Source organism: Rhinatrema bivittatum, chromosome 1 (assembly GCF_901001135.1).
Source record: "Rhinatrema bivittatum chromosome 1, aRhiBiv1.1, whole genome shotgun sequence".
In the NCBI taxonomy this organism is placed as follows: domain Eukaryota; kingdom Metazoa; phylum Chordata; class Amphibia; order Gymnophiona; family Rhinatrematidae; genus Rhinatrema; species Rhinatrema bivittatum.
In genome coordinates this window covers 238,547,109-238,564,900 of record NC_042615.1, presented here as the reverse complement: position 1 = coordinate 238,564,900, position 17,792 = coordinate 238,547,109, and the positions used below count along the sequence as shown (strand labels likewise).

General features: G+C 43.8%; 1 protein-coding gene across 3 annotated transcripts in view; it reads left to right on the top strand.

The window, feature by feature from the left end:
• Positions 1–17,792, top strand: part of POLR1A (RNA polymerase I subunit A) — a 271,640-nt gene that overhangs the window by 116,602 nt on the left and 137,246 nt on the right. For all 3 annotated transcript variants that reach the window (XM_029592763.1, XM_029592762.1, XM_029592764.1), the window contains 3 exons: positions 7,762–7,860; positions 8,215–8,367; positions 12,188–12,270. In XM_029592763.1, the coding sequence (XP_029448623.1) occupies positions 7,762–7,860; positions 8,215–8,367; positions 12,188–12,270 (335 nt within the window). The remainder of the gene's footprint in view (positions 1–7,761; positions 7,861–8,214; positions 8,368–12,187; positions 12,271–17,792) is intronic.

The window sequence follows — 17,792 nt, the reverse complement described above, 5'->3', positions numbered from 1 at the left end:
CGAAATCGGAGCAACTCTGTCTCGCGGCAGTTCGTTCGGTTGTGATTCGCCTGCAGTCCCTGGGTTGGGTTGTCAACTATGCCAAAAGCCAACTGATACCCACTCAGGTAATAGAGTTCTTGGGGGCTCGGTTCGAATCGTTGGCGGGCAGAGTCTCCTTACCCCGCGATCGCATGGACCGGTTGATGTTCCGGGTGCGGCGCCTTCTCTCTCTCCCCTCCCCAGTGGTGTGGGATTATTTGCAGGTTCTTGGCTATATGGCATCTACCCTGGAGCTAGTCCCTTGGGCTTTTGCACACTTAAGACTGTTGCAGAGAGCACTGCTCTCGCGTTGGGACCCCAAGTCTGAGGAGTACCAGATCCCTCTACCTCTGATCGAACTGGCCCGGTCCAGCCTGTCTTGGTGGCTCAAACTGGATCACCTTCTGAAGGGGGTCTACCTCGAGAGTCCCCAATGGATAGTGGTAACGACAGATGCCAGTCTCTCCGGTTGGGGAGCAGTGTGCCAATCGAGGTTGGCTCAGGGCCTTTGGACCCCATGGTAGGCACGGTGGTCCATCAACAGGTTGGAGACCAGAGTGGTCCGGCTGGCTCTACAACATTTTTTGCCACTACTACGCAACAAGGCGGTGCGGATTCTCTCCGACAATGTGACCACGGTGGCCTACATAAACAGGCAAGGAGGCACCTGAAGTCGAACCATGTCCGAGGCCGACATGTTGATGAGATGGACGGAGCGCCACCTCGACCGGATTGCAGCGTCTCACATCGCCGGCATCGACAATGTTCAGGTGGACTTCCTCAGTCAACAACAGTTGGATCCCAGGGAATGGGAACTGTCGGAGGAAGCGATGAACATGATATTAGGGTGATGGGAGACCCCACACCTGGACCTGATGGCTACTCGTTGGAATGCAAAGGCGGCTCGCTTCTTCAGTCGCAGACGGGACCACGGGTCTGAAGGGGTGGATGCTCTGGTTCTTCCCTGGCCGCCGCACGTCCTTCTCTATGTGTTTCCTCCGTGGCCATTAAAGCGAGCGACACTTAAAGACTTGACGCTTAAAGCGGTGTTCCTCATGGCTATTTGTTCGGCTAGGCGCGTCTCCGAGCTTCAAGCCCTGTCCTGTCGAGAACCTTTTCTGCGTATTTCGGATTCAGGTATCTCTCTTCGCACAGTACCTTCCTTTTTGCCTAAGGTGGTTTCAGCTTTTCATGTTAATCAATCCGTCGAATTACCAGCCTTTTCTGAGGAAGATAATGATCTATGGAGGTTGGATGTCCGTAGGGTCCTATTGCGATATTTGGAGGTTACTAATCGGTTTCAATTGTCTGATCATCTCTTCGTTCTGTGGAGCGGTCCGAAGAAAGGGGCTCAGGCTTCTAAGACTACTATCACCAGATGGTTGAAAAACGCTATTGCTTCTGCTTACATATGTTGCGGGCGCCCAGTGCCCGGGGGTCTTAAGGCGCATTCTCTTCAGTCTCAGGTGGCTTCATGGGCGGAAAGTCAGTGTGCTCGCCACAAGAGATTTGTCGGGCGGCCACGTGGAAGTCCTTACACACGTTTGCTAAGCATTACCGGTTGGATGTGAGAGATCCAAGGGTGGATTCCTTCAGCGGTAATGTACTTCGCGCGGGACTCTCCAGGTCCCACCCAATTGAGGGCAGCTTGGGTACATCCCAGCAGTCTGGACTGATCCTGGTACGTACAGGGAAAGGAAAATTAGTTCTTACCTGTTAATTTTCGTTCCTGTAGTACCAAGGATCAGTCCAGACGCCCGCCCGTACACAGGAGAGTCCACGCAGCTGTTCATATTTTCTTGACAGGTTGTCCTGCAGGTCCATGCCTGATCTTGGAAAGCCTACATGGTTATCCTTGTGAGTTCATGTTGCTTCATTTATTGAGCAGGTTTAGTTTTAACTTGATCTAGTCACTGGTTGCAAAAGTGTATTTAAGTTTTTATCTTACACAAGCCTTTTTGGTGACTATGGTTTCTTCATTCTGCTTTGTTATCAATAATACTGAGGGATCGCAGGTGGCACCCTGGGTTATATGGGTGGTGCTTTTCAGTTTTCTCTCTGACTCCATCTGCTGGAAGGGAAGCATAACCCAGCAGTCTGGACTGATCCTTGGTACTACAGGAACGAAAATTAACAGGTGAGAACTAATTTTCCTTTCCCTGTACGTACCCAGATCAGTCCAGACTGTTGGGTTTTGCCTCCCTTCCAGCAGATGGAAACAGAGAAAAATTTGTAAGACATCCCCTCTTAACCTGATGTGCTACCTGCCTCTCCTCAGTATTTCTCTGTCTCCAGCAGATGGAGGTGGTACAAAACCTGCAGTCTGCATTTCTCATTGGGGTGTAGGCTAATTTAAAAAAAAAAAAAAAAAAAAGCGGAGGTTGCCAGTGAGGTTTTTTACCTGCCTGACTGACTGCTCAATTTGCCTTCGTTTTTCCACCCCCGGCACCAGCTTGGACTGTCGGCCTGACGTCAGAGGGAGGCGCCAAGCAACATCTGAAAAGGCCCACTCCTGCGGCGCTGAAGCGGAGGTTGCGGGTGAGGTTTTTTACCTGCCTGACTGACTGCTCAATTTGCCTTCGTTTTTTCCACCCCCGGCACCAGCTCGGACCGTCGGCCTGACGTCAGAGGGAGGCGCCAAGCAACATCTGAAAAGGCCCACTCCTGCGGCGCTGAAGCGGAGGTTGCCGGTGAGGTTTTTTACCTGCCTGACTGACTGCTCAATTTGCCTTCGTTTTTCCACCCCCGGCACCAGCTCGGACCGTCGGCCTGACGTCAGAGGGAGGCGCCAAGCAACATCTGAAAAGGCCCACTCCTGCGGCGCTGAAGCGGAGGTTGCCTGTGAGGTTTTTTACCTGCCTGACTGACTGCTCAATTTGCCTTCGTTTTTCCACCCCCGGCACCAGCTCGGACCGTCGGCCTGACGTCAGAGGGAGGCGCCAAGCAACATCTGAAAAGGCCCACTCCTGCGGCGCGTCGCTGCCGCCGGCACGTTGGCGCGCGCGGCTTTGTTCAACTTAGTTCGAGAAGTTCGAGCTGTTTGAGCAGTCAGTCTGAGTTGAGCAGTTGTATGTGGGAATAAATTGAGTAGATTGATTTATTCCCCTTGAAGATTATATTACAGTCTCACCGCTTGACTTTAAGAACTTAAGGAATTTCGTTATGCCAGCAAAGAGGAAAGGCAAGATTCGGGTGTTTCCCTCGACACCCCCATCCTCTGCCTTTACTCAGCTGGAAATAAACAAATTTTTGACCCAACTGGAACAGCGAGGAGCTGAGGACTCCGTTGGGGGTACAGGAAATGGAGATCCGGGTACTCCCCAGGAAGAAGCCTCCCTCAGCCCAGACAGCCGTCCACCTCCAGCCCAACGCAGTGAGGACAATGGTGAGGTTCTGCAAACCCCGATGGAAAGGGATACAGAACAGGGGGAACCGTTGCCCCAGGATGGCAGACATCTACTGCAGACAACATCTGGGCTTGGTCAGGTAACCCTTGAAAGGATTTTAGAGGCTGTTAATGGATTAAGTTGTGCTATGACTCGAATGGAGAAAAAAATGGACAATGTAACAGCAGAGTTTCAAGGAAAATTGCTGAATGTGCAGACTCAAAACCCTGAGACAATACGTAGGTTAACAGAAAATGAGAAAGATTTGAAATCTTTACAACAAGTAAATGTTTGCTTAATTAAGAACCAGATGGCCAGTGCTAGACGGTTAGAAATATTAGAAAATAGGATGCGGCATCTAAACGTAAGAATAACCAACTTTCCACAGGTTTTGGCAGAATTACCTTATTTATCTTTAAAAAGATTTCTTAGAGAAAAATTAGCCTACAATGAGGAAGATGTTCCTCAAATCAATACCTGTTACTTTCTTACTCAAAGGACTCAGGTACCAGTAAATCTGACCAATTTCCTGGAAGACTCTACGTTAGATGTCGTACATAGGAATACATTAATTGTATCCTTTCTTACAGCTCAGGATGTAAGTAATGTCATGAAAAGATACTTTAAAAAATTTCCAACCAGTTTTCATGGCCAGGTGGTCAAGTTATATCCTGATTTGGCACCAATTACTAGGAGTAGACGTAAGGAATTTTTAGCCTTACGTCAACAAATTGTCTCAATGGGATTTGTATTTCTATTACGTTTCCCATGCAGATGTGAGTTAAAGAAAGGAGAGCAAGTTTATGTATTTCATCAAGTGAATCAATTACAACAATTTATTGATGCACAGCAAATCAATATAACTGCAATGGAAACACCTATTGCAGAATCCTCTCCTACAAGTGTTACTTAGACAACTGAATGGCAAGATGGGTATTGTAATAGTATAGTTGGTTTATGGAAATTGGAATTTATTTTCAATATTAAATCTCCTGGGTTTCCAAGCTCTTAAATTCAGCCTCCCTTGTTTTCCTTTTAAAGGTATATTGCAGTTATAAGAATTACTTTATAGAATCAAAGCTTTTTTGAAATCTAGAATATGGAAATAAAATGAAGTTTCTATTTGAAGGTATTGTAGTATGATATACTAAATATCTGATGTTTTCCTTTATTTGTTTCTTCTTTATTTCTGTATTTGTTGATATATTGAATTGTTATTTTATTATATCAATACTTAATTTTTCTTTGTTAAATTTGGAATGAAAATGATAAATAAAGAATTAAAAAAAAAAAAGAAAAAAAAAAAAGAGGAGGATAAACTTAGTGAGGATAGTGGCAGCAAAGAGTGCATAAAGTTCTTTTTGGGGGAAAAAAAAGTAGAAAGGCAAGGCAGCTTTATCGAGCCAACGACACGGAGGATTCAGCCTCACAAGGGGATAGGTAGGTCTTAGTGAGGCCATCCCCCCTGGTAGCAGGCGCTTCTGGAGCTGGGATTGGGGATCCCACGGGGCTCCACTCTGGTATAGCTCTTGGGGGGATACCAGTAGTCCAGTCCCTCCCCCTCCCCCTTCGGTCCCGGCCAACAAAAAAAAAAAAAAAAAAGGTTTACTATTTGTGCAGCCTTCTTCTGGGATTCTTGCAAGGGTACTACGCAGCTGGACAGAGTCATGGCGTTGCATTTTTCCCAAGGGAGCGTGTAGCCAACGGGATACACAATTTCAGAGGCAGCAGTGCTGTTCGCGCCATTTTTTCTCCTCCCTCCCTCCTTGCCACAGTAATGCTGCGTCCGACGCATTGTACCCCATGCGGGGAGTCCGATTCTCAGCTCTCCCACATGGATCTTTGTGCTAGGTGCCTTTCTCGGTGGGGAAGGCACCTCGGATTAGCTATCTGTTACCAGAAAGAGACAGGCTGGTCGGGGCACTCAGGCCGATCCATTCCCGCTGAGCATGGGAACAGCGGCCATCTTGGAAACTTTTGCAGAGGCAAGAGCGTTAGGGGGAGGGGATTTCCCTCCTGACCTTTCTCCAGGCCCTGGCAGCCCTGGGGACCCCGGGAGCGGTCCACAGAAAGCTTGGATGGCGAACATGATGCTCAACTGCCAGGAGGGGGCGGCACGGAAGCCTTTTCTCTGGATTTTGTGCTCCTTATGCACAAAGCGTTTCTGGCCACCCAGTCACAACAACTCTAAAGTTGCAGGTACTGGCTATCTTGTACTGCCGAGGTTGGCTGAGTGGTGTTTCCATTGCAGCTCACTCGGATGTGTCCCAGATTCTGAGAGACTTTAAGCAGTTGCATCCATCTTTTTAGCCTATCATCCCTCCATGGGATCTTAATTTGGTCTTGAAGGTGCTAGGTGGAGATCCCTTTGAACCCTTGAGGCATATTTCCTTGAAGGATCTGTCCCTGAAGGCATTTTTTTACTGGTAGCTATTTGTTCTGCGAAGCGTGTTTTAGAGCTTCAGGCCTTATCCTTTCATGATCTGTTCTTTATTTTGGCTGATGCAAGGAAGTTCCACCCAGTTCCTTCCTTTCTCCCAAAGGTGAACTTTCCATTTCATATCAGTCAAAGCATTGTCCTTCCAGCTTTTTCCCAGGAAGATTGTGGAGTGGAGTGTTTGGATATGCGAAGGTTGGTTATTCGCTACCTGGAGATGTTTGATTCCTTATGTAAATCCAACAGATTATTCTGTTCGGCAGTCCACATAAGGGAAAAGCAGCATCAAAAGCTACTCTGCCCCACTGGATAAAGAAAGTTATTGAATAAGCTTATGTGCTGAAGGCCAAGAGGCCTCCAGAGTTGGTACAAGCACACTCTACCAGGACATTGTCAGCATCTTGGGGTGGAGGTGTGCGTGCTTATACTGACAGATGTTTGTGAGGAGGCCTCTTGGTCCTGTTTGCATACCTTTCTGAAGCACTACTGGCTGGATGTGATGGCAAAGGAGGACATGACATGGCATATGGAGCTGGGGTTCTCCAAGTAGCTCTTTTTTCTGCTCACCTGCATTGATAAAGCTTTGGTACTTCCCACTCATCAGTGATTGGACTGGTGCAGCAGGACGAGATGGAAGGAGAAATTTTCTTACCTGCTAATATCCTTTCCTTTAATCCTGCTGCCCACCTGGGAAGCAAGGCTCTCTCTTCCGAGTCTTGTGCACACTATCGGGACTTGATTGGTATGTTCTGTAATTGTTCTATCATCATAGCTTTGTTTGGGGATTTCACCCCCCCCCCCCTTTCCTGGTTTAGTTATAGAGAAACTTCTTCTCAGGGTTTTATTGGAACATGGTTTCACTTTTATGGAAGGGGTCTGATACTAAGCTTTGTCAGGTTACTGGATTCCTGCTGCTTGGCACCACCCCTAAGTAAGTAGTAGCTATGATGTCACAGAAAGAAAACAGTGTGGAGTGGAGTGTTTGGATATGCGAAGGTTGTTTAGTCGCTACCTGGAGATGTTTGATTCTTTATGTAAATCCAACAGACTATTCTGTTCGGCGGTCCACGTGTTGTCTGCCTCCATCTGCTGGTAGGGGGAAACAGCAGCAAAAACTAGAGACTGGACTAATGGAAAGGAAATTAGCAGGTTAAGAACATTTCTCCTTTTGATTAACTGGCACCCACTATTCCCCATGCATATCGGATAACAGAGCTTTTATTGTATATCTGGCAGAGAACCAAAGGCAGCAGTACTTATATAAAAAATCAAAACTGAGATTTCATCTAGAGTATTGCATGATATTTTGAAGGTCCTATCTTCAGTGAAAGGGAGGACATAGTGTAGAGGCAAACTACATCCTATGTTCTGGGGCAGGGGTTCTCAGCCCAGTCCTGTGGACACATCTAGACAGTCCATTGTAATTTATCTAAGGCATATTCCTTGTGAATATTCTGAAAACCTGACACTGTGTAGGTACTTTCTGAGAACCATGTTGAGAACTACTGCTCTGGGATAATACTTGGGACTCAAATCTGTGTTGGAAAGGGGCATATTAGTTTAAATAATGCACAGACAAATTTGATTAAAAAAAAGACATCCTAGAAAAAGGATGATTAATAAAATGAAAAAGGATAGATTGAGAAAATATAAAATGTTAATTTTAAACATGTTTTTTCAGTGCAGACAGATCATTTTGTATCCTTGTCGCAAATTAGAACAGTACAGAAGTGATGACTTTTTCTTTTGCAGCGGGGTCAAACAGATATAGAAACAGCAAAAACTAGAGACTGCTTTGAAAAAAGCAATATGGATTCCACTTGTGTATTTTCAGCAGTTATCTGTGACTTGATTGCATATGTGAATTAATGTATTTCTGTTTTCTTTTTCTGTTTCCATTCATCCTAAAAATGCTAGGTGTGCATGCCTCTTGGTCTTCACAGGCACTTCCCAGAGAATAACTTACAGTTGATGGTCCAATCTGGAGCCAAGGGATCTACTGTTAATACCATGCAGGTATAAAACATTTACAGAATGTGAAATATTTTTGTTTAATATGTATGTGTATTTCAAGGTGGGTGGATGGCATTCAATGGACATCTGAATACCATCCCTTTGCTCATGTTTCTATTAGTGGAATATCCTGTTACAGAGATAAAACTTGGACACTCTGTATGCACCTGGAGATCATTATCAGACTAGGCGTTTAGACCCTCACTTGAGATCTGACTCCTCTTTTTACCTTTGTTGAAATGTCACTGATGAATTGGCCATCTGAATTTTAGCTCAGAAGAAATATGCCAATATGTATTGTGTTGGTCATTTGGGTGCTTTTGTGCTCTTCTGATCTGCTCCTTCCCCCTTATGCAGATTTCTTGCCTGCTGGGTCAGATTGAGTTGGAAGGTCGGAGGCCTCCACTGATGCCTTCTGGGAAGTCACTGCCATGTTTTGAACCATATGACTTCTCTCCTCGGTCGGGTGGATTTGTCACTGGCAGATTTCTTACTGGTATCAAACCTTCTGTAAGTTATTCCACGAAGACTTCTGGAACCAAAAAGCATAGAATGTGCATGTAGAAATCAAAAAGCAAAATTGCATATTTTTTATTAGTTGAACTCTATGGATATGGTATAAGTCAGATGACTAAAATAAGGACATGATGTTGTCATGATGGTCCTGTCTTTATGGTCTTTATTGTACTGTTATTTTGATCTCCCAGATTTGTGTTCTTTAAAATCAGCTCTCTCAGTTTTTCATGTTCAGAATATACAGTTCTCTACTCTGCTAAATTCCAGAGCAACATAGAGAGGTGAATATCTGGGACATTCATCCTGCAATATTTTTCTTCTGCAAAAAAAAGATATTTGATTCAATCCTGTCAAATATTATTGCTATGCAATTTAGCCCCATCCTCCTTCCCCAAATGAATTTGTCAGAATTTTGCCAAATTAGTTAAAATGAGCATTTCTTAAGTTATCATACCAGAACGTTTTTCTGTTTTAGTTTTGCCTTTGACCTTGTGCAAGCTTTTACAATTGTAGCTGCAGTATGCAGAAAACTACAGATTCTAAGCTTATTTTTTTTTGTTTGAAATATATTTAAGTTGGAAAAAGGTACGAATCAAGTGAACACACAACCACCATTTAAACTCGTACATCAAAACCCATCCCACCCATCCCGTCCTCCCCCTCCCATGCTTTGCAAAGCAGTACATAGTGCTAAGAACACATAAACGACTGAGATAATACAAATCACCAAATGCATACTCACAAAATGCAAATTACAAATAATTAGGGACGGACAGTCAAAAGAATATTACAACAGAAACAGATAAATGATCATTTGGAGTAGCTGTGTATAAAAGTTAACTATAAGGGAAAGGTAAATAATCTGAGGAGTAAGAGGCATTTTTCTCGAAGGTCTCCATCCCCATTCCCGCTTCCTTTTTAACCGAGGAAAAGAATTGCATAAGTGGAGACCAAAGATTATAAACCTTCTCTTCCGTTTCTTAGATTCTTCTTTGACAAGCCATCTCTAATAGATAAACATCCAGTAAAGAGTTCTTCCATAGCTCCAGTGACGTAAAACGAGACGTATTGCAACCAAGCATGCCTTAGTTAATAGCAATTGATGATTCATGTCCAGAGTTGTCGTAGAAGCAACATATCGCAAAAGGCTGCAGACCAAGTTACTGTTGGGACTTGGAAGTGATTCAAAGAACAATTTAATAGAGCTCCATAATTGTATAACATTACAATCCCACAAACAATGAAGGAGAGACGCAGGCGAGCATGCACACTTTAAACAGCAACTCGATGTAGCTATATTTGCTGCAAATTCTTTGCTCAGCCAAAAAATAGCCCTGTGTAGTACCTTAATATGAAATTCCCACAATAAAATACATTTCATGGCTTTTCTAACTGCCAAATCACAATCTAACAAGTCTTCCACTGACAAAAGAATTTGCAGGTCTTTTGACCATAGTTTTGCGAGCTTAGTATAAATATACGTGCTGTTCGCGTAGCTTAGTCTTTTTAATGTCATGAATAAGTTTCCTGGTAAATAAGTGCATAAATTACTTCAGTTTTGAAAGTGGACTTATACACAATTATCCTGGCAAATCTATGTGCACACAATTGCATTTGCTATTTGGTACATGTGGTTTTACTGAGAGAATTTATACGCATATTTTTTAAACAAAATATGAGTTCTTGAGGCCCAACCCTGCCCAGACTCCACCCCATAAAATGCCTGTAACCTATACATGTAAAGGTACACGCATATTGTTTGTTTGTGTGTGTGTACACATAATTTTACACTCATAACAGTTGCACAATTTGAAAATTATCCTAAGCGGTGATCTTTGTAAACATTTCCTCTGTACAAGAGCATAAGAGACAGTCTCTGCTCAGTAGAGCTTACAATCTAATCAAGACAAACATCCAGGGCAAATGAGACTTTGTGAATTTCATTTATTAAGAACATAGTTAAAATCAATAATTGAGGATAATCAGGGGTTAGGATATAAAAGCAGCTTAAAAAAGATGCGGTTTTAGGCTGGATTTGAATAAGGCAAGAGAAGGAGCATGATTCACCAAGTCGGGATGTCTGTTCCAAGCATATGGTGCAGCTAGGTGTAAAACACGGAGTCGAGAGTTTGCGGTAGAAGAAGGGCATAGATAGACATTACTTACATTGTTCCAACAAGGTCTCTACACTCTAAAAGTTATAATCTACTTCAGGTACCTTCAGTTAGAAGTTTGACACAGCTGACTAGATCTAGAACATTTTCTCAAGTCTGTCCAATGCTCTGGTGTGCATTGCCCACCAAATTAAGAACATAGGAAACATCTTAAAGCTTTTTGTTTTAAGAATGTTTATGCTGCTTGAATTGTGAGTTCATGAGGTGTGTTAATTTGTTTTTATCTATTTGTGATTTTATGTGATTATGATTGGTTATTTTGTTATCCACACTGATCAATTGTGTTTGGATGCTGAAGAATACAAGAATATTAAATAAATAAATACCCTCCTCCTTATGGGTAAGTTTATCGGGAGATAGGAGAGTAGAGATAATGAGGAGTTGCAGAATAAATAATCTTGTAGGTAAGAGGAGCTTGAACTGTAATCAGAAACAGATAGGGAGCCAATGTAGTAACAATCTTGAGATTCCCTTCCTTCCTTTGGATAGGAGACTGTGTCTGTTGTGTATTGGTAACTGGATAAAACACAGGAAACAGAGGGTGGGACTAAATGATCACTTTTCCAATGAAGAATGGTCTTTAATGGAGAGCTACAGGAGTCCATGCAGGGACATGTGCTTTTTAGAATATTCATAAATGATCTGGAGAAAGGAATGACGAGTGAGGTGACCAAATTTGCAGATGACTCAAAATTGATTTGCATCGTTAAAATAGCAGCAGATCATGAGGAACTGCAGAAAAACCTTGCAATATTAAGAGGCATCTAAATGGCAGGTACGATTTAATGTGGACAAGTGTAAAGTAGTGCACATAGGGAAATATAATCCCAATTGCAAGTACACAATGCTGAGTTCTCTGTTACGAATGGCCTCCCTAGAAAAGGACCTTGGAGCCCTTGAGGAGAATACCTTGAAATGTGCAGCTCAGTGTGTGGCAGTGGTCAAAAAGGCAAATAGAATGTTTGGAATTATTTGGAAAGGAATAGAGAGCAAAACTGAGAATATCATAATGCCTTTGTATAGATATGTGGTGCGACCGCAACTTGAGTATTGTGTGCAGTTCTGGTTGTCCCATCACAAAAGAGACATAGTGGATATAGAAAAAGTACAGAAAGGGTTTTAAATGATAAAGGAGCTGGAAAAGCTCTCATATGGAGAAAGGCTAAACAGATTAGGGCTCTTTAGCTTAGAAAAGAGACAACTGAGAGGGAATATGATTGAATTTTTAAAAAATCACGAGTGGGGTAGAACAGGTAAGTAGGGAATGGTTATTTAACCTTTCAAATAACACTAGGACTAGGGAACACTCCATGAAACTAGCAACCGGCAGATTTAAAACAAATTGTAGGAAGTATTTTTTCACTGTGTGCAAAATCAAGCTATGGAATCTGTTGCCAGAGGATGTGGTCAAGGCGACTAACATAGTGGAGTTCAAAAGAGAATTGGACAACTTCCTGTTGCAGTTTGGTGGCAACTTAAGGCATATGGAGAGCAGCTGGCTCAAGGTCACACAGTGTGTCACTGGTAGAAGGAATTTGTGTACATCTTGGGCTTCTCCTGATTTCCAACTTGCTTTTAGGCCATATTGCCTTTCCATTCACCATCATGACTGTGATCTTGTTCTTTTATTTTTTGTAAAGGAATTCTTCTTTCATTGCATGGCTGGTAGGGAAGGTCTTGTAGACACTGCTGTAAAAACCAGTCGTTCTGGATATCTTCAAAGGTAAGGAGTCTTTGCTTTATTATTTATTTTCCTTATCCTTTCTGCCATTTACTTTTATTATATATAGCACACACACACATTTACACACACACATAAATTGATGATATTTTAGTTTTCCTTTCTTGACTGAGCTGTACAAATCACCAGTTTGTAGCTTTCCAAGAGCATTCTATAATTTTAGTTTTTTTAAAGATATTTTTGAGAGAAGGAAAAGATAAACTCACGGCTTCTGATCTTCTTGCTGTGTCTGGTTTGACATCAAATTGCAACAAGGAGCATGAAGCTTGCAGAAAATTTGCTTTCCTGTGCATACCCCAGATCAGTCCAGATGCCTGGGTTTTGCCTCCCTACCAGCAAATGGAGGCAGAGAAGAAAAGCTTTACTACACTGCTACTTAACCTAGTGTGCTACCTGCAGTCCGTCAGTATTTCTCCGTCTCCAGCAGATGGTAGAGATTTAAAAGCTGCAGTCTGGTGTTTAAAAAACTTTTTAAAAAACCCAGTAGATGTTAAATTCAAGAGCATTCTTCTCAGGGGGTTGCCAGTTACCTGGTTGGACCATCTCCCCTGGTTAAAGCTGGCAAGCAGGGGTTTGGTGACCCTTTGTGGAGACTCATGTGTGGACCCTGGAGGGGCTCTGAAAACTGGCGGTCTAGTTCCTTCGTTGTCCCAGATAGTCCTTCCACTCCAGCAATAACCTCTGCAGCCCTTTGCTAAGGAAGGTGTACTTGTTTCTTTTTTTTGATTGTTAAAGTCTTTAAAAAATAAAAGGAAAGGAAAGCTAGTATGCGGGATCAGCAAGCATAGGGGATCAGTATGGGGGCTCAGCAAGCATAGGGGATCAGCTAGTATGGGGGCTCAGCAAGCATAGGTGATCAGCGTTCAAAGGTCAGTCACAGCTGGTTCTGTGGGGATCAGGGATCCACCACCATGGCAGAAAGAGTCTGGTAAGGGAGTGCTGTAAATGAGAAGCAGGCAGTCACCATGTGCGGCGAAGCCACAATGACACCAGCTAAGGATCTGCTGCTCATGTGGTGAACCACATGTGTGTCTGACTTTGGTGGGGCTATGTGTTTGATGTGTCTCCAGGAGAAAGGGCAGCTCTTGAGAGACTGGATCAGTTCCGTCGGGGAAGAGAACTCTGTGGTCAGTGGAAACAAGTTCAGGAGCCGCACGAGTCAGCGTGGGAATGGCAGCCATTTTGTCTTAAGTTGCAGCTGCAAGGGACTTCCCTCTGGCTTTATCCCCAGCTGTACACAGTCCCGCAGATGCTCAGAAGGACTATTGAGGACCTCCAGGCGGAGGGTTTGCAGGACTCGCAGGCATTTTCTTCGAAGTTTGTGTAACTCCTCTATAAGGCTTTTCTAGCCAGGAAGGCATCTGGGGAAAAGCATTCTCATTCCCGAGTGCCCAAGATCCTCAGAGATAAAAAGTGGAATCGCAGAAGGGGTCCATAAATATCCTACGGGTACTTGGCCTAGCAGGGCTGCAGGAGATGTCCAGGGCGGACTCTTGAGGGAGAGGACATTCTGGCAGGAGAATCTCCAGATTTATTGGAGTCAGAGGAAGTCCCTTGGCAGGGGGGGGGGGCCGACTCTAAGGTTTCCCAACTATTTAAAAAGGAGGAATTGTGGCCCGTTAATTCCACATCTGCTGAAAGAGCTGGGCATTAAGCTGCCACAGGAGGAATCCAATCATGTATGGGTGGATCCCATCATGGATGGATTGTGAGGTCCAGCTAAAGCTTTTCTCTTCCATAAGTCGATGAAATAGTTGGTGGTCAGGGAGTGGGATACGCCGGAGACCAGTCTAAAGGTGGGGAGAGTAATGACAAAGTTGTACTTCCTACTGGAGGATGCCCTTGAGCTTCTAATTCCACCCAAGATGGATGTATTGGTCTCTGCAGTGACCAAGAAGACCACCATACCTGTGATGGGATCTGCTATGCTGAAGGATGCGCAGGACCGAAAGTTGGAAATTCAGCTTGAAAGGATTTTTGAGGTTTTGGCATTGAGCATTCGGGCAGTGGTATGCAACAGCTTTTTGCAAAGAGAAAATTTGTGCTGGGTGAAGCACTAGCAGGTGAAAGATATGAGTTCCTTAGCCTCTGTGAAGCAGGTTGAGCACTTGGAAGCGGCAGTGGCCTATGTGGCAAAAACACTATATGATTTGATCAGGACATCCTCAAGAATTAAGATGTCAGTGGTTTCAGCCAAAAGACTCCAGTGGTTGAGGAATTGGTCAGCAGATGTCTGGTCTAAGTTTCAGCTGGGTGCTCTTCCCTTTAAGGGCAAGCTTTTGTTTGGGGAGAACCTAGAACAGTTGGTGCAACACCTAGGAGAGTCCAAGGGGCATAACTCCCCAAGGATAAGCCGAAAGGCAGCGTAAGACCTTTCTCTGCTTGCTCCCACTTTAAGGACAACAGAAGATATAATCAGAACAGATGCCCTTCTGTCATGCAAAGGCAAAGCTTAGGTAGAACACAGTCCTTTTGAGGTAGGCGGAAGCTGGCCCAGGCAACCTTGGCCAGGAAGCCGGGGGAAATAGATCTTTGCATTGAAATGTGGCTGTCCACTCTTCTCTGTAGGTTGTCAGAGGGTGGCTGGCCCTATTTTACAGAGTGGACCAGAATCACAACGGACCAGTGGGCGCTACAAATAGACTGTTACGTGTTAGAATTTTCTCGGCTGCTTCGAGAAACATACATTGTCTCTCCTTGTACGTCCCTCATTAAGTGGGAAGCAGTTCATGACACGGTGGACTGACTGCGATACCTGGAGGCCATTGCACTGGTTCCCCAAGAGGAGCAGGAAAGGGAAGATATTCAGTTTTCCTTTTTTGGAACCAGAAAGTACTTTCTGACCAATTTTGGATTTAAAGAAGGTCAATTGTGGCCCTCAGAGTGCCTCGATTTTGAATGGAAACTCTTTACTTTGTCATGGCAGTGGTCTGCAAAGGAGAATTCCTGGCATCATTGAATCTAACCTAGATGTATCTACACATACCAATTCGGCTGGAGCATCAAAAGTTATGGTTCTAGGAGAGCATTTTAGTTTTGGGTTTTTCCATTTGGGCTAGTGATGGCACTGCCAATTGGTTTAAAAATAGAAAACAGCGCGAAGGCTAAATGGTAAATTTTTCCAATGGAAAAGGGGAATAGTGGAGTTCCCCAGGGATCTCCTCTGGGAACGATGTGTATTAACATATTTATAAATGACCTGGAATTGGGTACAACAAGCGAGGTGATCAAATTTGTTGATGACACAAAATAATTGAAAGTTGTCAAATCACAAGAGGATTGTGAGAAAGTGCAAGAGGACATTGCAAAACTGGGAGACTGGGCATGTAAATGGCAAATGAAACTTAATGTAGAAAAGCGCAAAGTGATTTATGCTCTTAGGAAAGAAAAAACCCAAATTATAGTTACAAAATGCAAGGTTCCACATTAGACATCACCACTCAGGAATGGGATCTAGGTGTCATCGTTGAAAATACATTGAAATCTTCTGCTCAGTGTGCAGCAGCAGCCAAAAAAGCAAATAGAATGGATTATTAGGAAAGGAATGGAGAATAAAACAGAAAATATCATAATGCCTCTGTATTGCTCCATGGTGCGACCTCATCTTGAGTGTTGTGTTCAGTTCTGGTCACCACATCTCAAGAAAGATATAGCAGAATTAGAAAAGGTACAGAGAAGGGCGACCAAGATGATAAATGGGATGGAAAAATTCCTCTATGAAAAGAGGCTAAAGAGGTTAGGACTCTTTAGCTTGAAGAAGAAATGGCTGAGGGGAGATATGATAGAGATCTTTAACACATTGAGTGGAATGGAACAAGTAAATGTTAATCAGTTGTTTACACTTTCGAAAAGTACAAAGACCAGGACACATATAATAAAATTACTGGGTAATACATTTAAAACTAATAAGAGAAAATATTTTCTTACTCAAACCATAATTAAGCTCTGAAATTTGTTGCCAGAGGATGTGGTGAAAGCTATTAGTATAGCTGCATTTAAAAAAGGTTTGGACAAGTTCCTGGAGGAAAAGTCGATTAACAATTATTAAAGAAGAGTTGCAGAAATCCACTGCTTATTCTTGGGATAAATAGCTTGGAATCTATCTACCCCTTAAGATCCTGTCAGGTACTTGTGACCTGGCTTGGCCACTGTAGGAAACAGGAGGCTGAGCTTGATGGACCTTTAGTCTGATCCAGTATGGCAAGCCTTATGTTCTTATGTTCACCAAGGTGATGATGGTGGTGGCGACTGCAGCTCTACAGAAGGAAGGAATTCTAGTGCATACATATTTGGATAACTAGCTCATTCAAGCAAGTTGGAAGCCTTATATGTCAACAGTTAGTGTAGCAGGTCTTGGAGACTTGCGTACTCTTGGCTGGGTGGTGAACCTGACAAAGAACAATCTCATACCATCCCAATCCTTGGAATATCTGGGGCTTGATTTGACACCAGCATTGGCAGGGTGTTTCTCATGGTGGACAGGGTTACAAAGCTACAGACCCAGGGTCAATGCTTGTTATTGCTCTCAGAGCCCAGGGTTTGGGATTATTTACAGGTTCTGGGTTCTATAATATCTATGTTGGATCTAGTTTCTTGGGCGTATGCGCATATGCAGCCCCTTCAAAGGGTGCTTCTATCCCATTGGAGAACCCATTGTTGGAGGAATTTCTGATCCCGATACCCCTCGAGGGAAATCCAGGACCCATCTTTTGTGGTGGCTTTCTCGAGCCAGTCTGGAGCAAGGAGTGGAGTTGGAAGTCTCAGAATGAATGATATTAACCGCCAATGCCAGCCTAGGCGGTTAGGGAGCTGTTTGTCAGGGACAGATGGCTCAAGGCTAGTGGTCAATCAAAGAAGCGTTTTGGTCTGTCAGTTGGTTAGAAATGAGGGCAATTTGCTTAGCATTGCTTTCATTTTGGCCGCCATTACACAGGTGAACGGTGTGCGTCTTATTGGACAATGCAACAACTGTGGCTTTTATCAATCGTTGGGGGGAGGGGGGTTTCTCAGGAGCTCTTTAACTGGGCAGAGCAATACCTGGTGGTTCTGGCAGCATCTCACATAACCAGATTGAACAAAGTTCAAATGGACTTTCTCAGTCGGCAGAAACTAGGCCCTGGAGAATGGGAGCTGGTGGAGGAAGCAATGCTCTTCATTCAGGCCAGGTGGAATAAACCCACATGGATTTGATGGTGTCCTGACAAAATACCAAGGTGCCCCTCTTTTTCAGTTGTAGGAGGGAGTATGGAGCAGAAAGAGTTGACACTCTAGTTCTACTGTGGCCACTAGTGCCCCTTCTGTATATGTTTCCTCCATGGCCCCTGATGGGGAGAGTGATATGGCAAATAGAGAAATTCTTGGGCAGAGTGATTCTGGGGACTCAGGAATGGTCATGTTGACTGTGGTTCGCCAATTTGATAAATTTGGCGGTGGACAGACTGTTAAGGTTCAGTCATCTTCAGAGGTTGCTTCGTCAAGGTCCAGTCTTCTGGGATCAGGTGGAT